Here is a 25,873-nt window from a genome sequence, read left to right on the forward strand (position 1 = left end):
GTTAATGTGACTCGTAAACATGCTTACAGATGATGAAAAAAAAAATAAAAGAGCATAAAATAAGCTTACTGTTTCACCAATCTTTCCAACGTTTCCTTGATCTCCTACTTCTCCCTGTTGATAAATAATGTAAAGCTGTAAAAATAATTATTTTTCAAACAAGATCACTCATGACATTGCTTCCATTTTCATTTTTAATGTAATTAGTCAAAAGGTGAAAAAAAAAAAAAAGGTAAAACTTAGTTCATCAAAACTCTGTGATGGTATACCTGGGGAATGTCATCTTTCCACTCCTTCTATTCAAATGGTATTTACCTATTTTCTTAAATTACATGCTTCGATTTATGACTTTTAATAACTTTTAAAACATGCAAATAAGTTTTAAAATGAAATATTTGTTGAGGTGTACCCTGTAAGGGGCAGAGTGATAAGGGCTGTGGAAGATATTAAGAAGAATAAAAATAAAGCCTTTGCCCACAGGAAAGTGCTATTTGTTTCAGGGGAAAGGATCTCACAATGCGAGGCAGAATACAGGCCACAATTAAGTGGTAAGAGAGTTCATAGGGGCTTGCACACTGTGGGCTGGGAAAGCTAGCACTAGCTTCACTGGGGAAGGAATGTATATTCATTCATAACCTTAATTAGAGTCTATAGCCTCTAACACTCTGAAAACTCTAAGCTTTTCACCAATCGTTTGGTCGCAAACTTGACCTAACCTGAATTTATTTTTTAGCAAAGCTCGATCTGATCTGAGTGAGGCTACTCATCGTCTTGTTTATTTTAATTAATGTGAACATCCTTATGTTTCACCACAGAAATATTAGTGTTTCTAACTATGGTGTGCTTCCCATACCCTGCTGGCAACGTTAAGTAAAATATAGTATACTCACCATGTTATCTTTTGATAATTCAAATAGCAATGATTTCAGATAATAGATCATAAAACTGTGTATGAGTTGGACCCTGAAGAACAGGTGATACTTCACCAGTGATAAGAAAGGTCCATTTTTGGTATGAAAGGTAGAAGATTAAATTCAGGGTGCCACATATAATCTGACAGGAATGTAATCTTATTTATAGAAATAGGAAATTAAACCATCAATTTCTGTTTAAAAATTGGTAATTACAATTCAGTGTGGAATAGTAAAATGTTAAACTGCACTAAACAATATTGTAGCCACTAATGACATACAGAGAGCTACTAAGCATTGAAATTGGCTGGTGGGAACTGAAAAGTAATGTAAATATAAAATACACCCTAGATATTAAGCACTTTGTACCAAAAAATAATATATCTCGTTAATAATTTTAATATTGATCCCATGTTGAAATGATAATATTTTCATATCTTGGGTTAACTAAAATATATTACTAAAATTAATCTCACTTGTCTCGTTTTACTTTTATATTGTGGCTCACATGCGTGATTCATCTTATATACTCTATTTGATAGTGCTGATTTTAAGCACTAAAACCTAGTATTCACATGAGTAACCAATTTGAAATAATTTTTTAAAGACTATGCAAATTTTCATTTCATTTCTATATGCATACATTAAACAGTAAACACTGGAGCACTGTAGTAGTTTGTAAACCCTAGTTTTGACTGACAATTCACTAGATGGCTTTTATAAAATATTTGTGGCAGAATAATATATAGATCATTGATTTCCTTGTATTTCCCCCTCCTTATCCAATACCCCTCTCAAATTCTAAGGGAGATGGACAGTTTATGCTCTTTAGTGTTAGGGGAGGTTTGTGTTAACAGGTAGAAAGCAGAAGTCGGTTGCAGATTACCTGCATTCCTGCTTTAGTTTTCAGAGAGCCTGAAGTTAGGAAGTGAGTTGTCTTTGAGGGCAACAAGAGAGAGAGGAATATTTCCCCAGGCCTAGGGAGAGGACAGAGATCCTAGGGTTCTGTAAAAGGTGGTATGACCCTTAACCAACTCCCAAGTGCTCCCTCCAGGAGTGTCAGCATCCCTCAAGGGAATGCCAGGTTCTGGTCAATAGCTATATTACACACCAAGACTAAAATTTCAGGGACAAATACAAGGAGCAGGACATTAAAGACCTCCTTTATCTCCTGGCCATGCAGATGCTGGCATGATTCTAGGAGGGAGGCAGGATGTCAATATGATTAAGATTCAGTTTCTTGCCAGTTTAACTAGATGGTAGCTCACAGGTGGAATTTTTAGAGCTATTGGACAGTACAGAGATTAATCTCAGTCAAGGAGAAATAAGCTTTCTGTTGATAAATATCATGCTTCCATTTTTTGTATAACTTGAAAGTCAGGTACACATATCCTCCCCAGGATAATTTTAGCCACAGGCAGAGAAGCTGATACATTAGAAAATATTTTAGCTCATATTTCTTTATTAAGTAACCTAAAAAAATATTGTTTGGCTTTTCCTTAGATTCTAGTATCACAAAAATAACTGGTTTAATATAAATGATGAATTCTAACTTTAAGAAATTTAGCTATAGTGCTGTAAAGTTTTTTAATTTTTCCTTAAGTTTTAATTTTTTTTAATGTTTATTTTTGAGAGAGAGAGAGAGAGAGAGAGAGAGAGAGAGAGAGAGAGAGAATGAGTGGGGGAGGGGCAGAGCAAGGGAGACACAGAATCTGAAGCAGGCTCCAGGCTCCAAGCTGTCAGCACAGAGCCCGATGCGAGGCTTTAACTCATGAACCGTGAGATAATGACCCGAGCTGAAGTTGGACGCTTAACCAACTGAGCCACCCCCAAATTTTTCCTTAAGTTTTAAATTTGTATAAATTGGGGTGCCTGGGTTGCTCAGTCAGTTATGCGTCCGACTCTTGATATCAGCTCAGGTAGTGATCTCACGGTCGTGGGACTGAGCCCAGTGTCGAGCTCCATGCTGAGCATGGAGCCTACTTGGGATTCTCTCTCTCCCCCTCCCCTGATCATACATGCTCTCTCTCTCTCTCGCTCTCTCTCTCTCTCTCTCTCTCTCTCAAAAATAAACAAATAAATAAACATGAAAACAATTGTATAAATCACCAGTTCTTATGAGCTAGTTTCTTTTAGTTCTTAGTATTATACATATAACCTGCTGCATGGCTTTATATTTGTTGGTGTTCAAGTCATTCAAAACTTGGAAACAAGGCAAAAAAGTAGGTGACCCATCCTTTCAGTGACAGTAAGTGGTGAAGGCCACCCCAGTGACTATCTAGGGAATTAGAATCACTGTAATTGCTTAAAGGACCCAGACTTTATGCAATGTAAATTATATATTATGTATATGTAAATTATATATTATATACATATGTAAATTATACATCTATATAATATATAGGTAAGGGTTCCTGGTGGCTCAGTTGGTTAAGGGTCTGACTCTTGATTTTGGCTCATGTCATGACCTCGTGGTTCATGGGTTTGAGCCCTTCAGTCAAGCTCTGTGCTGACAGTGTGGAGCCTGCTTGAGATTCTCTGCCTCCCTCTCTTCTGTCTCTTCCCTGCTTTCTCTCTCTCTCCGTCAAAAATAAATAAACAGAATAAACACACACACACACACACACACACACACACACACACACATATATATATATATGTTTAGTGAAGTTATATTTTAGATTTCTGTCCAGTGTAATGAAGAGTTGGGGCCCCCAAATTGTGGTTTATTCTCCTGTATCTACCCACAAACTTTAACATCTCTTTTTTCAATTACGTATCTATTCAAATAAAGATACATATATAAACACAGTCACAGTCATAAATATTTATAGATAGATATATAGATATTGATATAAAGATATATGGCTTCTCAAACGCTATTTGAGCCAGTTGTAACATGTTACCGGTTTCCTCATTAATAAGTTGAATAGAATCTTTGACAGGTGTTCATATTATATTTTTATTAAAGTCATCATTTAAAATTTTTGAAAACTATACTTTACAACTGGTAATAAGTCAGCCACTTTACCTTTAAGCCTTCTGGTCCTGGTTCACCTGCATACCCCTTTTGACCTGGTTTTCCCTAGAAGAGAACAGGAAAAAAAAGGAGTTAACATTTAATCATTTTCATTTTTAGAAGTTTCCAAACATTTATGTAATTCAGACCATTCTATGAGATGAAATACTTCAAAATTATTTGATAAGTGTATTTTATCATACCCATTAGCCATGGGTATGGCTACAGTGTTTAACTGTTTACGGTATGCCCAGCACAGTTCTAGGGGTGGGGACTGGAAGAGTGCACGAAGCATACCTCTCCTACATAGAGCTTACATTCTAATAAGGATGATATAATATTTAAAAAAAATAAGTAAAACATATAGTATCTTAGGTAGTGGTAAAAGTGAAGGACACAAAGTAAAGCAAGGGAGGGAGATATCAACTGCTGTGGGGGTTTTGTTGAAATTTTTAATAGGAGTTCTCTGAGAAGGTGGTAATTGAGTAAAGACTTAAAGGGACAAGTTATTTGGCTATCTGAAGAAAGTGTATTCCAAGCAGAGGAAAAGAGCATGTGCAAAGGCCCTGAGGCAAGAATGTGACTGGTGTGTTGAAGAAACCATGAAACCATGAAACGTCAATGAAGCTGGAACAGAGTAAGAGGAAAAGATCAGTAGAAGATGAGGTCAAAGAAAGGAATGGGGAATGGGAAGCCAGGTCATGTAGGGCCTGGTAGGTTATACCAAGGGCTTTGCCTTTTACTCTGAATGAAGCATGAAGCCTTAGAAAAGCTTTGAGGAAAGAAGTGTCATTATCTATGCTTTAACAAGATCACTTTGATGCAAGAGCAGAAGTAGGCAGTCCAAAGAGGGCTGAAATAACCTGAGCAAAAGATGACAGTGGCATAGGTAGTAAGAGAGAAGGTTGTGAGAAGTGGTAAAACTGTGTATATAGTTTGAAGGCAGGGATTACAGGATTTGCTCACAGACTGTGTGTAAAATGTGGGAGAAAGAGAAGAGTCAAGAATAAATTCAAGATGTTAATCTGAGTAAGGGACTAAATGAAATGGAGAAGACTGTAAGAAGAAAGGTTTGGAGGGTAAATTGGGAGCTCAGCATTGGACACTGCTATTTGATAGTCTTGTCAGATACCTAAGTGCAGAGATCGTCTGATAGTTTTACATGCCCAGAGGTTCAGAGGGTAGAAAAATTCTGATCTAAACGTATGATTTTGGAACTCACCAGCATTTTGATGGTATTTAAAGCCATAAGACTTGACCAGCTTATCTGGTCCAGTGTAAACAGAAAAGAGAATAAGTCCACAAACCAAACCACTCCAAAATTTTAGAATTTGAAGAAATGAGGAAAATATGCAAATTTCCTACCAGAGAGTTAGGAGGAAGACCATGCAAGTGAAGAAAGTGCTTCCAGGAGGAGAGTGTGATCTTGTCCAATTCTGAAGATTATTGAGTAACATGACGACTAAAAAATAACCATTGAATTCCACAATATAGACGTCACTGATGACCTTAATGAGATGATTTGTTTTGGAGTAGTGGGGACCAGAATGGTTTCAGCAGACAGCGTGAGGAGAAAAAATGGAAAGAGCATGTATAAACAATAATTTTTTTAAAGTGTATTTATTTTGAAAGAGAGAGAGAGACTGAGAGTGCAGGGGAAGGGTAGAGAGAAAGGGAAAGACAGAAAATCTCAAGCAGGCTCCGTGCTGTCAGTGCAGAGCCCAACGTGGGGCTCAAAACCATGAACCATGAGACAATGACCTGAGCCAAAACCAAGAGTTAGACGCTTAACCAATCGAGCCACCCTAGGGCCCCGACAATAAAATTGAGTATTTTTACTGAAGAGGGAAGGTGAAAAAGGTAACACCTGGAAGAAAACCTGGGATCAATATAAGTTTTCTGTTTTGTTTTTAAGCTGGAAGAAATAATAACATCTTTATTTTCTGATGCAACTGATCCATTAGAGGGAACAAAGTTATGATGCAGGAGAAAGTGGGAATAAGTAGGCAAGAGAATAAGATATGTAGTAAACAAGTAGAAGTTTGACCTTAGCTAGAAAAATGGCTGTTCATTCACAATAACAGGAGAGAAGGCAGAGTCAATGGCATAGATACAGAGAGGTGGGTAGAAGCAATACTAGAAACTAGAAAAAGAGTATGGAAATAGAATTCAGAATGCAATCAAAGGGACAATGTAGTGTTTTAAGCATGATGAGGAAGGATGTGAGGTTATGAGGGAAGTAGGAATAATGGAAAGGCAATAGGATCGATGGGTTAAAATTCTTATTGGGCCTGTGGGACTAGTTATAAGAGAAAATGTACTAGAAAGAAAGGAGATTATGGTTGGAGAGTGAGAAGTTTGAAACTGAAAATAAGGAGAAGCTGGTATTATTGGTAATGACAAGGTAAAGGTTATGACCACAGCAGTTAGTACCTAAAGAGAGCAGAGAATAAGATCACTGCAGGAGAGGATGTCAAGTCCTAGATATTGGGTAGATCGATCTACAGTATGTGGTTTCTAGTACTTAACAACTGATGTCTGATTATACAAAATTTGATGGAAAAGTGTGTGGGGAGATTGTTAAATATAATACTAATTTATAATACTTGCCAGGTATTATAGATTTGCATTTTGTTATTCCTATCCATTAACAAATACTTCCCTATTGTTCTTTCTTAAAACAAAACAAACAATTCTCCAGCTTTCATTGTATTTTGACTACATACAAAAGCTTTAGTAACTTTAAAATTATATTTAGGACTTCTATCCAAAAAGTTGTTCTAATTTTTACCTCTACCTTGCTTGAAATTGTCTAGTGCTTTCCTACCAAGCACAAAGTAAAGAATAAAAAACATCCTATTACTCTTAAGTGTCAATTGCTCTGTAATCAATTTGCAGATATAGGAGAAGAAATGTAATTAAGAGTCTAAATTATTAGATTAGTCTATGATATTTACAAAAAGAATTTTGAGTAATACACTTCATTCACATTGTTTTGGAAAAAGCCTTAGCAAGAATATTTCTTTCATCTTTAGTAATGTAATACTCAGACATTATAGTAATTAAGAAGTAGTTATACATCATCTCTACATTACAGAAGGAATCTCACTGGAATCTGTATCAGCCCATTTATAATCTCTTTGAATTCAAGAAATTCAGAGCATCAGGGCTGGAGTCATCACTTTGGGTCCTATTTAAATTTTGTCATATTAGCTTTCTCTTGAGCATGGAATGCTTGAGCATGTAATAGTAAATTAAAGACTTATTTTAATAGTTTAAAAAAATGTGGACAATGTCTCGCAGGGTTGTTTTCCAGATTAGAGATGATTCATGTAACATACTTAGAGCAATACTAGGCTTAAATTGATCTGAAACCAATGGAAGCGACAATAGTAATAAATATTAAGACTCAGTAGATAAGACGCAATGATGGCTCTCCTGAGTTCTAGAGAAGTAAATTTTAAATGAGTACATTTTAAAAGGTGCAAAAGAAAAAATTACTGTCTCCTTAAATGTAAAAATGTTTTAAGAACCTGTATGTTATGATGTTTCTCATAAGAAAGAGATGTAGTTCATGTGAGTCTAATGATTCCTCTTAAAATAAATGTGATAGACACACCTTAAGTATCTCATGATAATGTAAGTTTTGGTCATGAATGCCCAAATTCTTAAATAACTTATTTTCAGAACTTGAAAACAGGCCATTCGTATATTACTACACAATATTAACTGAAGAAAAAGTTGACAGAAAATGCATCTTATTTAGCTTTCCATAATTTTACTGGCACACTTAGACAACAGAAATTTCCAGAACATCATTAAAATGGCTAAGGCATTTAGCTTTCTATTACATTTTGAGAAAATTTATAAATAATTAGCTCAAATTACTAAGACCATAAAACCACTGTCAGAACAAGTAAATATGCAGTACGCATAATATCATTTAAAATATCCCTGGGAAATTCCAGTTATAGGCTTATATTATTTGGAGGGATTGTATGCTTATAGTATGTTTTTTTCCTTTGTTACAACTTAAAATTTGGTGCTATTAAAAGACAGTCACACAACAGTTGTTTTAAGAGAAGCACTTTTTGAAGAGTATTTATATGATACTTACTCTTGGTCCCAGTTCTCCAAAGAGTCCAACTGGTCCTTCTTCTCCCTTAGATAAAAATCAGAACGTTTCATGGCCTGAAATAAGTACTTAAAAATGTAAACACTTATTCTATTTATTCTGAAACCTGAAACTCACTCTGAGATGTGATGAAAATAAAGCTGTGGCTTGTTTGTATTTTAGAACTGTATCATCCCATAACGTTTTAATTTTTTCAGTTACAACACCACATCTACTCTAAGGGAATACCTGTACTATTTGACTGTTTTTAAATTTGTAGATGGTAAAAGTAATATATAGAAAATTGAGAACGAATAAGAGTAAAAGTGATTAGGGTATCCATCACAAAATCAGGATATCTGACAAGGAGCTAATATCCAAAACATATAAGGAACTTATACGACTCCATACCAAAAGCCACAAAAATCCAATTAAAAAATGGGCAGAGGACCTGAATAGACATTTTTCCAAAGAAGACATACAGATGGCCTGGAGACCTATGAAAAGATGCTCATCATCCCTGGTCATGAGGAAAATGCAAATAAAAATCACAGCGAAGATTAACAATCACTGAGATCATAAATTAAGGATAACCTTTACCTTCTTGGGCTCAGTATCTCTTCCCACTCAATTAAGTTCTGAATAGATGGAAATTAATATCCATTGGTATATTAAAATATTATTGGCAAAGAATGCTTGCTCTTGGTACATTTTAATATTTCATTCATTTAATAAATATAGCTTTGATTCTTAGTTCTGTTTTAAGGAATAGAGATATAAAGGTATATCAGATCCTACCCAAATGGAACTTAATGTCTAGAGCTCTCTTTAGACTAACTTATAAGTCCAATGTCCTTGGGATCAAACCAGTTACAATGTCATAAAATATAAAATCTTGTGTATTCTTCTAGGATCAAAAAATGTATAGAGTAACATCAAAAAATAATTTTTATACATTATTCTTAAAGAAAATTAAAAAACAATAAATGTTTTTATTATATTTATTGACATATTTTCTAAATATACTGACTTTTCACCTTTAAATAAAAAGTTGATATTACCATATCTGAATAGCATACACAGACCTATCTAGCTTCATATAATCTACTTTATTTATTTGATCAACGAACATTTTTCTCAATTCACAATTCAATTAAAATAAAATTTCTTGGGTCACAAATATAAAATAGACACAAATAGTAAATATACATCCAAGTACATATGAGGGAGATTCTAGCTCAGATTCCTCAGACATTCCATGGAGATCACTGGCATAAATTATTTAATGAATTCACAACACTGAAAATGATTCCAAATCCCATTTCATAACTGCCAGTGTAAAATGGTAACTTAAAAAATCCTGTACGGCAAAAATTGTCCACACTAAAGCAATGTTTTCTTTAAGCAAAAAATAAAGTCCAAGGAAAAGGGGAATACTTGAACTAAAGCAATTTGACTGGGGTATTTATTTTTTCCATACCTGAGGTCCTTTGAGACCAGGAGGTCCTGGAGGTCCCCTATTTCCAAGGAGTCCCTATAAAAGAAACATAGGCACAAGCAAGAAAAACTTCAGCTCAATTAAGATTTTTCAATCAGCATTAATCTGGATATGGGCAATACAATTTGGTACCATTCTTTTCCCATTATGAAGTTATCAAATTGGGTCAGAGGGTAAGTGACCAAAAAGTATAGAGCATCTAAAAAATTGGGAAATGTAGTAAACTTATTCTTTAAAAATATGTTATCATTCAAATAATCTGCTCAGTATGTTTCTCTTCAACCAGACACAACCAGACACTCAGAAAAAGTACTTCTAAATTTAAAGCAATGGGTCCTGGGGCTCCTGGGTGGCCCAGTCGGTTGAGCTTCTGACTTCAGCTCAGGTCATGATCTCGCAGTTCACGGGTTTGAGCCCCCACGATAGGCTCTGTGCTGACAGCTCAGAGTCTGGAGCCTGCTTTAGATTCTGTGTCTCCCTCTCTCTGCCCCTCCCCTCCTCTTGCTCTCTCTCTCTCTCTCACTCTCAAAAATAAAATAAAAAATAAACATTAAAAAAAAAGCAATGGGTCCAATTGTTAATTTGATAATAGTACAACAAATACATAATACAGTATCCACAATGTCTAAAAACAGATGGAAGAGATATATGCTGTTTTAATATCCGTTAAGAGACTAGCAGAATCTAGGACACAATATTTGCACTAAATGTTCTTCAGTTTATTTCCCTTCTTAATACAAGCTGGCAAAAAGAGGAATTTGCAGAAGAAAGTAACAATCTGAATGTGATTAGCAATTTCACGATTAAAAGAAATCTGTTGTTACTCAAAATGCATGCTATTAAAAATCGAATGCTCTGAATAAAAATTCAGCAAAGTCACTTAAAAAAATCTTTCTACTTCAGAAAACACCCTGTACTATCTATTTAACATGGTGACATTTTTCTTATTCAGTTCTGTTCCTCTAACCATTCAATGTGTCAGCAAAGTTTTAAGTAAATCTCTTTTAAAAACTACCTTCTGCATTATTGCTTTTAGTGATTCTATAACCATTCAAAGATTTTATCTAATTTTTAAATGTAGTAAATAACTATGCCAAATAGCAAATCTATCCAGGTAGCTTTAATCATTTGTTCTGGAATGCAGCAAAGTGACAAACTGCACTAAAATCTTGTCTTCACATTATGCCTTGCTCTATCTTTGCTAAATTGCAACACAATCAAAAGGTGAAAAACTCTTGGTCAGTTTAAAAGTCTACAATATATTATCACAGGCTTATTATGTACATGGCGCCATTGGAGAAACTGCATGACCTCAGGCAATAACTTAATGTTTTTGTGCAGCTCTCTTATTTTTCATTGGAAGAGATGGATTAGATTATTGAAATGGGTGTATGTTGTTGTATGCAAGTCCAACATACATTTGTTTTTTTTTTTTTTTTTCAGGCAAAAGCATCCTAATTTTACCTAGGGAAACACTTTCTCCCCACTCAGCCCACACGATTTGAAGGGAGGTGAGTCCATCCCTGACTAAATTTGAGGGTGGACATGTGACATGTACCTAAGTCAGCCAGCATATTCTACACCCCCAGAAACAGTGATTGGTTCAGTAATGAGCCAGAAACCCACCTCAGCCTAACTAAAGGAAATTCTGGACTACATTGGAACAGTTGGGAATAGCATTAAGGATGATGGGAAATCATGAAGGAGAGAGAGCCTGAGAATGAAATCCATAAATTAACACATAAAGAGAGTAGGAGTAATTGGATTCTAATGATATTGTTTGGGGTCCTGGATTTAGTTGTTTGAATTCCTAAACTTTGCTCATATTTATATAATCATGTTTAAGTTGCATTTTCATTACTTACAACTGAAAGAATTCTGACTGATACAATGATGTCTAACTCTTTAGTATCCAAAATATTCTTCAAGATCTCTAAGTGATAGGTTTTAAGTATTTAGACTGACAGAAGGTATAGAATCAATGCTATGATATTTAAGTTCCAACACAGGACAGCTAATGCTTAACTATTTAATTAATTCTTCATTCATTTTTCATCCAACATTTATTAATTTTCTATGTGTAAGGTATAATAAATAGCACATTAGACCCTGAGTATACAAATACAAATGAAACACAGTTCCTATTCTCAATGAATTCCTAATTTATTATTGATGATGGCACTTTAAAATAAAAAATAGTACATAAGAGTTGTAATCGAAGTAGAAGTAAAGTATAATGGGAACTCAGATGAAAGAGAAACATCTTCTCTGGGAGAGTCAGAAAGTTTGTAATATTTGCAAATAATTTTTTGCTGAGTTATCATCGGCTAACAAAGCCGATCATTTTTTTTTGTAGCATAAAAAAAGCAGACACTAAGAATCTATTACCAACTCCTGGGGCTCAAGACATTGATGAATATACAAGTTTCGATTAGTGTGTACGTGTAAGAAACGGACTCAGCTCCATATCCAGGGTGTAACTAGCTGATGGCTGAGCCATAAAAGAAAACTAAGTTCCCTTATTCTCTCACTGCAGAGAGAGGTATTTTTACCCTGCATAGGTGGTATTACTGACCAAGAAACAAAAAATAACTCTCTCAGGGAAGCAGATAAATCCAGAGCCTTTTTTCCTTTCTCTTCCAAGACCAATTTACAATCTTAAAAAAATTATAAAGGCAGAATTAAAAAAAATACTAGTTATATGCTGTTTATTAGAAACACAACTAAAACAAAAATACGGGGAGATTTAAAGTTCAGAAAAGTAGAAAAAGATATGCAAGAGATTCACCAGCTCAAAAAAGCTGAAATAATCATAGTAGTGTTACATATGATAGACTTCAAGGTAAGACAGATTATTAGAGTTAAGAGGGTCACTAAATAATGATAAAAGGCTATGTTCACCAGGAAGAGATGAAAAACTCTCAATTTTTATGCAACTAATAAATTCCACTACATGAAGTAAAAATTGATAGATAAAGATAAATTGAGTAATCTAATGTTAGACAGGGAAATTTTAACACATTTCTCAGAAATTACTAGATCTTGGCAGATAAAAATCAGGAACAGAGAAGACTGAAATAGCAAAGTGACCAATCTTGATCTAATGGCCATATGTAAAACACCGAATCCCCAAGATGGAGTTTACAAAGTCCTTACAAGCACACGTGGAAGATTTGTGAAAAGTAATCTCAAGAAAGAAATAAGGCCATAGATGAGTATCAACAGTTGCATCAATCACAAAATTGCAGTACATCTACATAGTGTGTTACTATATAGCAGTAAAAATAAATAAGCTGTAATTACATGCATCAGCCTAGAATATATGGGAAAGAAAAGACTGAGTGGCAGGGGCAAATCACTGAAGATTTAATGTACTATGGTTCTATTTATATTAATTTCCAAAACAAGCAAAACAACACATTGGTAAAAGTGTGGTAAAAGTATGGTAAAGTATGGCAAACACAAGGGAGTTGTTATCTATAAATGCAAGAAGGGAAGTGAGGGATACTTGAGAAACTTACAATGGTCTAATTCTTAACATTAATACAGTTTGTGTTATTGTCATTGTTTAAATTGTGCACATCTCATATTTATCATGTTAAACAAATTCTTTTTTTTTAATTTAAAATAGAATCTGAAGTCGAGTCTGGATATGGATTTCATCTCTGAAGCTTACTAGGGCTATAACCTGAGTTTCCTTATCTGTAGAATAATGTTACCATCATCATCATGAGGTTGTTACAATAAATAAAAGGGTACCTTGAATATAACAGAGACTCAATAAATATTAGTTTTCTTCTTATACATTGCATGTTGATTAGTGTTTACAAGTCTTTAAACTGATATTGCACTTATCTACCCCATATATTCACTACATTCATATTTAAATTTGCTATTATTGTTCTTCTGAAAACAACTCTTTCATCATTTTACTCTCAAAATCTTCCATAGAGTAAAAGAGTGGAGTTTCAAATGCAACCGAAGTCGTTATCAGCTTAAAATAGATTGCTATAACCTAAGAGGTTTCATATAAACCCCATGGGAACCACAAAGTATCTATAAAAGATACACAAAAGAAAACAAGAAAGGTTTTGAAGCATGTCACAGCAAAAAATTCAACAAAACATAATGGAAGACAGCAAAAGAGGAAAAGAGGAACAAAGAAGCTATAGGACACAAAACAATTACAATGAACAAAATGGCAATGGTAAGTTTTTCTTTATTAGTAATTACTTTTTAAAAAAATGTTTATTTATTTATTTTGAGAGAGAGCATGTGCAAGTGGGGGAGGAGCAGAGATAGAGGGAGAGAGAGAATCCCAGGCAGGCTCCACACTTATCACAGAGCCTGGCTGTGGGGCTCAAACTCACAACCATGAGATCCTGACCTGAGCTGAAGTCAAGAGTCAGATGCTTAACCAACTGAGCTACCCAGGCACTCCAGTAATTACTTTAAGTGTAAATGGATTAAAGTCTGCAATCAAAAGACTTAGAGTACCTGAATGGATTTTTTAAAAATCCAATTATATGATATCTACAAGAAACACACTGTAGACAACATATAGTGAAACTTGGAAAAAGGTGTCCCATGCAAATGATAACCAAAAGAGAACAGGTGTGGCCCTACTTACATGAAACAAAATAGACTTTAAGTCAAAAACTGTCATAAGAGACAAAGAAGGATATTAACTAATGACAAAAGGGTCAATTCACCAGGAAGATATAACAATTATAAATAAATAAGCACCCAATATCAGATACCCAAATACACGAAGCAATCATTGACAGAACTGGAGGAAGAAACAGACAGCAACACAATCAGTGCAAGAGATTCCAATGCCCTATTTTCAATAATTAATAGAACAAACAGACAGAAGTTCAATAAGGGAAACAGAGGACTTGAATAACACTAAAATCTAAATGGTCCCAATAGATAAAGAACATTCCACACAAAGCAGCAGGATGTATTTTCTTTTCAAGCATATATGGAACATTCGCCAGCATAGATCACATAGATCACATATTAGGTCACAAAACAAATCTTAACACATATAATAAAATTTAAATTATGCCAACTATTCTTTCTAACCTTAATGGTATGAAAGTACAAATCAACAGAAGGAAAGCTGAAAAAGTCACAAATAGGAAGAAATTAACACACTCTTGAAGAACCCATGGGTCAAAGAAGAAATCAAAAGGTAAATTAGAAAATATCTTGGGACAAATAAAAATGAAAACACAATATACTAAAGTTTATGGGATGTTTAAAAGCAGTACCAAGAGGGGATTTTATTTATTATTCATGTATTTATTTTTAAAAGTTTATTTATTTATTTATTTATTTATTTATTTATTTATTTATTTAGAGAGTGCAAGAGCACACGTGCAAGTGGGGAGACGCAGAGAAAGGGCAAGAGAGAGCTAATCTGTGCTTAGCTTAGAGCCAGACTCCATTGTGAGATAATGACCTGAGCTGAAATCAAGAGTCAGACACTTAACTGACTGAGCAATCTGCAACCCACAGGCCCCCTAGGAGAGAATTTTAAAATGGTACACACCTACATTAAAAAAGATCTCAAATAAGCCACCTAGCTTTACACCTCAAGAAACTAGGAAAAAAAAAAAAAAAAGAACAAATTAAGCCCATAGTTAAGAGACAGAAAGAAATAATAAAGATTAAAGCAAAATAAGTGAATAGAAAATAGGAAAACAATAGAAAAAATGAATAAAACTTTGTAACAATTAATAAAACTTTTGTTAATGAAAACAAAATTGACAAACCTTTAGCTAGACTAACAAAAAGAGAGATAATACTTAAATAAAATAAAAAATGAAAGAGGAACATAAGATGCTAGTATGAACAATTATATACCAACATTTTGGATAACCTAGAAGACACACATAAAATTCCTAGAAACACATATCCTACTAAAACTAAACATGAAGAAATACAAAATCCAATAGATCTCTGAGTAGTAAGGAGATTGAATCAGTAATAAAATATATCCCATCCAGGAGAAGCATAGAACCAAATGACTTCACTGAGGAATTCCATAAAACATTTAAGAAAGAATTGATGCAAATCATTTCAAACTCTTTCAAAAAGTTGGGTAACGTAAAATTTCTGTTCACAGATGACAAGAGGAGGGAACACTTCCAAACTCACTTTATGAGGCCAGCATTACCCTGATACCAAAGCCAGACAAAGACACTACAAGAAAAGAAAATTACAGGCCAAATTCTCCAATGAATATAGGTGTAGAAACCCTCCCCCCCAAAAAAAAACCTAGCAAAATGAATTCAAGAGCACATTAAAGGACCATACATCATGACCAAATGAGATTTACTCCTGGGATATAAGAATTGTTTACATATGAAAATCAATCATATGATATACCACATTAACAAAACAAAAGATAAAAATAACATGAGTATCTCTATGGAGGCAGAAAAAGCATCTGACAGAATTTAATATTCTTTCATGATAAAACACTCAACCAACTAAAAATAGAAGGGAATTACCTCAACCTTATAAAGGTCATATATGAGAAGTCCACAGTTAATATTGTGCTCAACAGTAGAAAACTGCAAGCTTTCCTCTAATATTAGGAATGAGGCACGGATGCTCATTCTCATTGCTTCTATCCAACATAGTACTAGAAGTCCTAGATAGAGCAATTAGTCAAGAAAGAAAAAAATGCATCGAAGTAGGAAAGAAAAGGTAAAATTTCTGTTCACAGATGACAAGAGCATGTATGTAAAAAATGCTAAGGATGTTAGCAACATATTGTTAGAATTAATAAATGAATTCAACATAGTTGCAGAATTACAAAATCAATACACAAAAATAAGCTACATTTCTATACGTTAACAAGAAACAATTCAGAAAGGAAATTAAGAAAACAATCCCATTTACCACAGCATCAAAAACCATAAAATATTTATGAATAATGTTAACTAGGGAAGTGAAAGATTTGTACACTGAAAATTATAAAACATTGTTGACAGAAATTAAAGATGACACAGTGAAAAAAAAATAAAGATGACACAGTGAAAGATATATCATGTTCATGGACTGGAAGACTTAATACTGTTAAAACATTTACACTATGAAAAGTAATCTACAGATTCAATGGAATCCCTGGTGAGAACTCAATGGCATTTTTTGCAGATATAGAAAAAACAATTCTATCATTCATATGGAACCACAAAGAACCCTCAATAGTCAAAACAATCTTGAGAAAGAAGAAAGCTAGAGGTCTCAATTTCTTGACTTCAAAATATATTGACTCGAGTCATGATCTCACGGTTTGTGAGTTCGAGCCCCGCATTGGGCTCTGTGCTGACAGCTCAGAGCCTGGAGCCTGCTTCAGATTTTGTGTCTCCCCCTCTCTCTGACCCTCCCCCACTCACACTCTGTCTCTGTCTGTCTCTCTCTCAAGAATAAATAAACATTAAAAAATTTTTTTAAAAATGCTATAATAATCAAAACAGTTTGGTACTGGCATAAAGACAGATATATAGACCAATGAAACAGAATAGAGTACCCAGAAATAAAACTACACACACATGGTCAGATAGTCTTTGACAAGGGTGCTATGACTACAATGGGGAAAAGATAGTCTTTTTAACAAACAGTGTTAGGAAAACTGGATATGCAAAGGAATGAAATTGGATGCTTAAATTACACCGTGCATACAAATCAACTCAAAATGGATTAAACATTTAGACATAAGACTTGAAACCAGAAAAGTCCTAGAAGAAAACATAGGAGAAACCTCCATTATATTGGTCTTGATAATGACTTTTTGTATTTGACACAAAAACAAAGGCAACAAAAACAAAAACAGACTAGTAAATACTTCTGCACAGAAAGAAAACAACCAACACAGGGAACAGGCAACTTATAGAATGAGATAAAATATGCATAATCCATAAATATGATTGTTTAATATATAACATAATAAGGAACTCCTACAACCCAACAGCAAAAACCAAATAAACCAATTAAAATAATGGCCAAAGGACTATAACAGAAATTTCTCCAAGTAAAACACACAAATGATTGAGTATATGTAAAATGTTCAACATCACTAACCATTAGGGGAATGCAAATCAAAGCCACAAAGAGACATCACCTCGTAACTGTTAGAATGACTATTACAAACAAAAAAGGAAATAAATGTTGACAAGGATGTAGAGAAATTAAAACCCGTGTGCACTGTTGGTGGGAATGTAAAAAAAAAAATAGTGCAGCCATTATGGAAAACTGTGTGGAGTGCCTCCAAAAATTAAAAAATAGAACTACCATATGATACAGCCACCCCACTCCTGGGTATTTACCTAAAAGAATTGAAAACAGAATCTCAAAGAGTTAAGTGCATTCCCATGTTCAACGCAGCATTACACAATAGTCTATAGGTGGAAACAACTTAGATGCACATCAGTGGGTGAATGGATAAAGAAAATGTGGATATTTAGACTACTGGGCAATGGACTGTTATTCAGCCTTTAAACGGAAGTAAATTCTAACATATGCTACATCATGCATGAAACTTGAAGACCTTATGTGAAGTGAAATAAGCCCATCACAGAAGAACAAACACCGTATAATTCTAGATATATGAGGTATCTAAAGTAGTGATCGTCATAAAAGCAGAAAGTAGAATGGTGGCTGCTACAGGTTGGAGGTAGAAATTCAAAGTTGCTGCTCAACAGGCATAGCCTTTCAGTCATGCAAGATAAAAACGGTCTAGCGATTTGCTGTACAACATATGGATATAGCTAACATTATTGTACTGTACACTTAAAAATTTGTTAAGAAAGTAGACTTTATGTTATGTTTTTATCATTACAACAAAAAATCTTCTTTGGGCTTATTAGCATTTAAACTTCTCAGCTTTATATTTAAGATATGTCACAATCTGACTCCTAACTTTTTTTTTTTTTTAAGACTGATAGGTTTACTTTTGCCCTCCATCTCTAGTTCATTTTTGTATTTATTGTATAAAGACTCTCATTCCTTGACTCTACCTGGCCAAATCCAATCCATCCATCTCAAAATCCTTCTGTAAAGTTTTTCAGAAAAATGCCATAATAGTCATTCCCTGAGCTCCTTATTGTTCATTTATATGTTGCCTAGTTATGCTTTTTTAGCTTTTCCCATGTGGAAATCTCACACTTCCGGAAAATTACAAGTTCCTAGCAGACAGAAGACCATGTTTTAATCTTATTTCCAAGTAATTTCTTAACACAATATCTTACGCATTGTACAAACTCATAAGTATTTTTCAGCTGACTAAATGATGTCTGGAGAATAAAATGGCTAGTGTAAGAAATCTTGATTTAGCACATGAAATGTGCTCAGGGCTGAGCTGAGGTGCTCTTAGAAAACTATTCAGAGGTATGCATTTTTCTCTTACCGAATTAGCTCACCTCTACATATGATCACATGACATTTTCATAATTCAGTGTGAAGGTTATTTCCACATATTCTGTAACATAATTTTACAAATTAAAACAGGCTTCCTATTTCTAATAGTAGGCTTTCTCCAAAAACTTATCAGAGATGTCATACAACAGAAAATAACAGCCTATTTTACCACCCCTAATTCCACAGCCAAAGTAACAACACAAACCATTATAGGAATAAATAAATTATTCTATTTACTGGAGAACAGAGAATATTTATTGGGCACTTACTTTCTGAAGTAAGCAGCAAAGGATGGTTTTTCTAATGTTATGAGATACTTGAAAGCAGATGGCCAAATCGGGTGGTTCTTAAAAAGGCTCATGAGAGTATGTTTTGTATCTATATACACACATATATATACACACACATACCCATAATGAATAGAACCATAATCAACATAAGTTTCCAATCTTAGTTTGAGGTTTTTAGTCAACTGGCAGAAAATGAAGAGAAAATAAAAGGCTTCTTTAGAGCTGTGCCAAATTGCTCTGGAAAGAACCCAACTGGCTTACAAATAGGGTAACCATGTATTTCACATAGAATGCACATAATTGTCTTGATGACCTCCTTGAATAGCCTCAACAGAGCTTTAGTAATTGATATTGTCCCTACTTTCCAAACAAGATATGTATATTAAAATAAATGAAGTTCTAAGATGCTTCCGTGATATTGCGTACAGAACTAAAGATCACGCTAATAGGGTCAGCATGTTTGACTCTGTTCTTCCCTTCTGTTTCTAGAAACGACTTCAATAAAAATAATGAAGCACCAAGAAGAAAAACATAAGCAGACGCTTCTTAACCTACAAAACAAAGTCCTTCTTCTTTTAAAATTTTCTGGTCCTTTTGATAAAATAATCTCTTCTGAAATGTTATTTTAAAATTCAGTAATTTTAAACAATCAATTAGTCCAGTGATGTTCCTGATGAAGCTTAAAGTTCCTGTTTATTGAATACATTTAGATAAAGTAATCCACAAAGTAATTATTACTCATTGGAAATTCAACCATTTGTATTCATTAAAAGGTCTGGTTTTCAGGGTTTTTTGTACCACTTTTAAACAATGTAATTCTAAGACTAAAAGAAGTAATGAGAAGGAAATTTTAAATATCACTATTGTAATATTGGTTGGTTTTATCAGTTGGTTTTCTTCAGTTCTATGACATTTTTCTTTACAAAACTTCAAGAGAAACAAATTTTCCAAACTGAAAAGAATTTAGAAAGCTACCTGGTTCTTCACCTAACATGAAATGCATACTTGAAAACATTAAGTTCCATTATCACTTCCTTTTAAAGTAATTCTTAATTTCCTAGAGCAGAATCTGTTTCTCATTTATCTAGGTTCTCATAGCACTTCACCAACTCTTTAATACAGCATTTCTTACAACATTTTGTGCTATTTTTATGGTATCTGTCACCAAACTGTTACCTCATCCAGGGGCAGAACCATGGTTTAGAAATCTATAATCTTTATAATCGATATAAGGGGCACGTGGGTGGTTCAGTCAGTTGGGCGGCCAACTTTGGCTCAGGTTATGATCTCATGGTTCATGGGTTCAAGCCCCGCATCAGGCTCTCTGCTGACAGCTCAGAGCCTGGAGCCTGCTTCGGATTCTGTGTCTCCCTCTCTCTCTGCCACTCCCCTACTTGTGCTCTGTCTCTCTCTGCCTCTCAAAAAAAATAAATAAATAAATAAATAAATGTTAAAAAAAATTAACAACAACAAAAAGAAATCTTTATAATCTCACATTTACTCCTTGGTCTAACACATAAAAGAAATTCAATAGATGTTAAATAAATGAAATACTGAGTGGATGGATAAATGCATGTGTGTATATATGCATCAAGTTCAGTTATGTAGCAGGTGAAGGGTTAAACATTATAGAAGTTATCAATTCCATTCTCTATACTACCTTTCTCTCTCAACATCGCCTCATGCTACTATTTCTATTTTTAAGTTTGGTTTACTGTGATTTCTTGATTGTTTCTACCTTGATGTCAAAGAGGAACTTCAAACTAACTATACCCAGAATGAAACTTCTTGTATTTCCCATCCTCTAAACCTGCTCCTCCTAAGTTTCCTATTTAAATCAATGACAACAGTAACTCAAGTAATAGTCTCAGCTTTATCCTCGAATTCTCTTTCATTTAATAAATTCCAAGTTATATTGTTTCTATTTCCCAAATAGTTTTTAAACACAGTCATTCAATCAATCATGCATTCAGCCAATATCTATTGCATTCCTGTTATATGTTATGGACATTATTATGATTATTGTGATGTTCATAAAATCAGTTAGGCTCTTCTCTCAAAAGCTTATAGTCTAATAGAGAGATAAATCATCAGTTGTAATATATGAAGGCAAGAAGCTTTGAGATTTGAACAAGTATAGTACGGTTTGGTATTCTAAACAGTTTAGCTGGAATAAGGTTTTCGGAAGAGTGATGCTTCCATCACTATATGACTATGTATGTCTGTATGATTATAGACAATAGAGTTAGAGAGACAGGGTAGGTTATAAAGAACCTTGCATAAAAAGTAAAGAAGTGCGAGCCTTAACCTGGAAGCATGGAGATCACTGAAGGAATAAGCACAAGGATGACATGATAAGATCTATACTTTACAAACATTATTCCATCATCTACTCAGAAGCAGATTTGAAGAAATGCCAGACTGGAGGCTGGAAGAACAAATGAAGGATTATTACTAATGCTGGTGAAAAGTAAAAAGGGCCTGAGCTACAACATTGGCAGTGAAAATGGTTTTAAGTGCAAAGGGGAAATTTTGATTCAAGAGAGAGATCAGTGTAAAGGTAGGTGATAACTGATGGCATGAGGTTGTTCAGTAGTTGAGGAGAGGTTTTGCTGCAAAACGTGTGTGGGACTTGAATACAGAGAAAGAGGAGGAATATTTCTTCCATAGAGACAGAAAAAAAGGGAGAAACATTGCTGTATATATGGAAACTTTGTAGGTGGCCAATAGGGTTGCCAGATAAAATACAGGATGCCCAGTTAAGTTTGAATTTCATGCAAACAACGAATAGTTTTAGTGTAAGAGTGTTCCACATATTACACTTCCATCCTCTCACAGGCTTCCTTTTCCTGAATGCCATACATCTCCCTTGTCTGGATGCAAATCCTACTCATTCATCATGTCAGCTCAAGTGCTACCTTCTCCGCACAGTTCCCTATTCCATTACTTGCCAGACTGGAGGCTGGTATTACAAATTGAATATTATTCATATGGTTATTATAAAAGTTTTCTTGCAGATCTTTCTCTGGATTGTAAGTCTTTTGAAAGTAAGGATCAATACTTTTCATCTTTGTGGACAGTCTAGCACAATGGCTCATATGAAAGGCAATCAATAAATATTGGCTGATTGATTGAATGCTCTATTTCAGATCTTTATAATTCTTTTCTAGCTTTTACGAGTTCATCTCCTTGCCTTCAGTTTCCCTCCTATTTAAGCCCTCCTCCATGCTGACTGATATATTTTTAAAACATAAATCACCCAGGACACTTTACTACTTAAATATCTTTGATTGCTTCATGATGCTCATGAATAAAGTAGAAACAGTTTAGCATGGTATTGAATGTTTTCCACAATTTCGTACCAAAGCTAAGTGGTTAAGAACTGGGTTAGAATCCTGGCAAAGTCACTTGATAGTTATGTGACAGCAATAACTAAACCATCTGTAAAATGGAGATAATACTTAGCTTATAATGCTATTGTGAAGATAAAATGAGATATGTGTAAGACATTTACTATATATAGTACTGTAGTATTTGACACTATAGTACACTAACAAATACAGCTATTATTAACATCCTTTTGAAATGGACAGATCATTTCTTGTGCAAGAAACAAGATGACTTTTTATATAACTTTCTTAGAGGCCAACAATTCTACCTATGTTATTCTTGCTGAATAATAACTGAGAAAAGAAAAATATTTAGGTTTGTCTTTATACTTTAAAGTGTCTTAATTGAAAAGAAATCTTTATTCCCTAAAAGAAAATAAGTCCTATGGTTGCATGTCAAAATTTATTGTCAAGACCATGCGTTCTGCATTTTTTTTCATTATCTTAAAAAAATTATAGGAGGATTATAAAGTTTGAATGCTCGATTGATCTTGATTAATCTAAAATTCATGGTAAATATCTAGGAAATTTTATTATAAAACCACACCCAACCAACCTTATTTGATGCATTTAAGCCTCACTGGTAGTTTTTAACACCTGTCACAAATACAATGTCCTCCACAAATATGTGCAGTTAAAACAGATCATGGTCAGTATGGGATATTTTGGACATAGTTATTAAATTATTAAATTAAATATGAATTAAAGAGTAGTATTCCAGTTTATAATATTAAATCCTCAAGAGGCTTAATTAGTTGCTTGCAAATTAAAGTAGGGCTTTTTAAAATTCCTTCATATATGGCTACATAAAAATATTTTATTGGTGAATATTTATGAATAGTCAAAATTATATCCACACTACCAAATATAATAAAACTTGAGATTCAAATATCTTATCTATCCTAGATCATTTTACCAAAACACATATTCATGTGTCAACACTAAAAAATACACTGTTTTTAACCTTGAGACAATGATAATTTCTATTTAATACAAAGTTTTTCATTTTCTCAAATATTTCTCCTCTCTATACATGTACACTTTAACAAGTCAATTAAATCAAATGCTTTACACTATCTCTATCTTTATCCCTCTTCCATATTGGTTATTTGTTTGAGTACTGAATTACTACTGACTAAGTTAGGGAAAGGAGGAGGAGAATAAAGCCATGTGGAAATCCCCCTCCCATGTTCTCTATCTTCTTTCATATTGTACAGATGAGGCTGTTAGCAGGACTGAAAGCTCCCTGGAACTTCAGCCTTATGAAGAAATGTGAGCTGGGCCCTTTTAGCTACTTTAACCTTTTACTAGTCTAAATATTCCTAAAGTTTCCAAATAAAGCTTGGAAGGCTAGGAAATCACAAATTTAAAAACAAACCTAATTTCTTTAGAAGTGGTCTTTTTTCTCTCGTTGTTACACATCTAGTTGACAGAATTACAAAAGCAGCAAGAGAAAAACAGCTTGTTATATACAAGGAAACTCCCCTAAGACTATCAGCAGATTTTTCAGCAGAAACTTTCCAAGCCAAAAGGCAGAGACATAATACATCCAAACTGCTGAAAGGCAAAAAACCAACCAAGAATACTCTACTAGTAAGATTATCATTCAGAATCAAAGCAAAGATAAAGAGTTTTCCAGACAAGCAAAAGCTAAAGGAGTTCATTACTACTAAAGTAGCCTTACAAGAAACGTGAAAAGTACTTCTTTAAGTTGAAAAGAAAGAACATTAATTAATAGCACAAAAACATATGAAAGTATAAATCTCACTAGTAAAGGTCAATATACAGCAAGGTAGTAGATTATTATAAAACTACTATGAAGGTTAAAAGACAAAAGTAGTAAAACTAACCATAATAGTTCAGGGACACACAATATAAACAGATGTAAAATGTGATGTCAGAAAAATAAAATAAAATGTGGGAGGTAGTAAAAATGTAGACTTTTAGAATTTGACCAAATTTAAGTTGCTATCAACTTAAAATAAACCATTATGTGTATACGTATATGATGTTAAACGTGAGCCTTGTGTTAACCAAAAAGCAAAATCCTATACTAGACATACAAAAGACAATAAGAAAGGAATCTAAGCACAATACTAAATAAAGTCATAAAAACACAGGGTAAGAGAGCAAGAGAAAGGAACAGAGAAGAACTACAAAACATCCAGAAAACAATGAACAATAGGCAACAAATACATACCTATCAATAATTATTTTCAATGTAAATGGACTAAATATTCCAATCAAAAGACATAGAGCAGTTGAATGGATAAATAAACAAGACCAATCTATGTGCTGCCTATAAGAGATTCACCTCAGGTCTAAAGATGCACATGGGTTGAAAGTAAAAGGAATGCAAATGCAAATGAAAAGAAAGTTGGAATAGTAATACCTGTATAAGACAAAACAGACTTTAAAACAAAGACTGTAGGTGTACCTGGGTGGCTCAGTTGGTTAAGTGGCCAACTCTTGATTTCAGCTGAGGTCATGATCTCATGGTTCATGAGTTTGAGCTCTGCATTGGGCTCTGCACTCACAGTGCAGAACCTGTATTGGAACTTCTGTCTCTCTCTTTCTGGCCCCCTCCCTCTCATGCTTTCTCTCTCTCTCTCTCTCAAAAGTAAACATTAACAAAATTTAAAAATTAAAACAAAGACCGTAACAAAAGAATAGCATTACGTAGTGATAAAAGGGTCAATCCAAGAAGAGTATATAACATTCATAAATATTTATGCACCCAACACAGAAGCACCTGAATTTATAAAGCAAATATTAACAGACAAAAAGGGAGCAATTGATAGTAATGCAATAATAGCAGGAAACTTTAATATACCACTTACATCAATGGATATATCATTCAGACAGAAAATTAATAAGGAAACATTGGCCTTAAAAAACACATTAGATCACAGGGACTTAATAGATGTATACAGAACATTTCATCCAAAAAATGTGAACTACATATTCTTTTCAAGTGCATGTGGAACATTCCCCAGGACAGGTCACTTATTAGACTATAAAATAGGTTTCATAAATTCAAGAAGATTGAAGCCATGTCAAACTTCTTTTCTGACTGTAACAACATGAAGTTAGAAATCAATTACAAGGAAGTGAGAAAAACACAAACACATAGAGACTAAACAACATGATACTAGACCACCAATGGGTCAACAAATAAATCAAAGAGGAAATAAAAAAATACCTTGAGACAAATGAAAAC

General features: G+C 33.9%; 1 protein-coding gene across 5 annotated transcripts in view; it reads right to left on the reverse strand.

The window, feature by feature from the left end:
* COL24A1 (collagen type XXIV alpha 1 chain) overlaps positions 1-25,873 on the reverse strand; it is a 404,519-nt gene that overhangs the window by 222,778 nt on the left and 155,868 nt on the right. For all 5 annotated transcript variants that reach the window (XM_086717446.1, XM_025934829.2, XM_086717444.1 and 2 more), the window contains 4 exons: positions 9,525-9,578; positions 8,048-8,092; positions 3,943-3,996; positions 70-114 (listed from right to left, as the gene is read on the reverse strand). In XM_086717446.1, the coding sequence (XP_086573572.1) occupies positions 70-114; positions 3,943-3,996; positions 8,048-8,092; positions 9,525-9,578 (198 nt within the window). The remainder of the gene's footprint in view (positions 1-69; positions 115-3,942; positions 3,997-8,047; positions 8,093-9,524; positions 9,579-25,873) is intronic.

Source organism: Puma concolor, chromosome C1 (assembly GCF_028749965.1).
Source record: "Puma concolor isolate L17-30 chromosome C1, mPumCon1.1.hap2, whole genome shotgun sequence".
Classification (NCBI taxonomy): domain Eukaryota; kingdom Metazoa; phylum Chordata; class Mammalia; order Carnivora; family Felidae; genus Puma; species Puma concolor.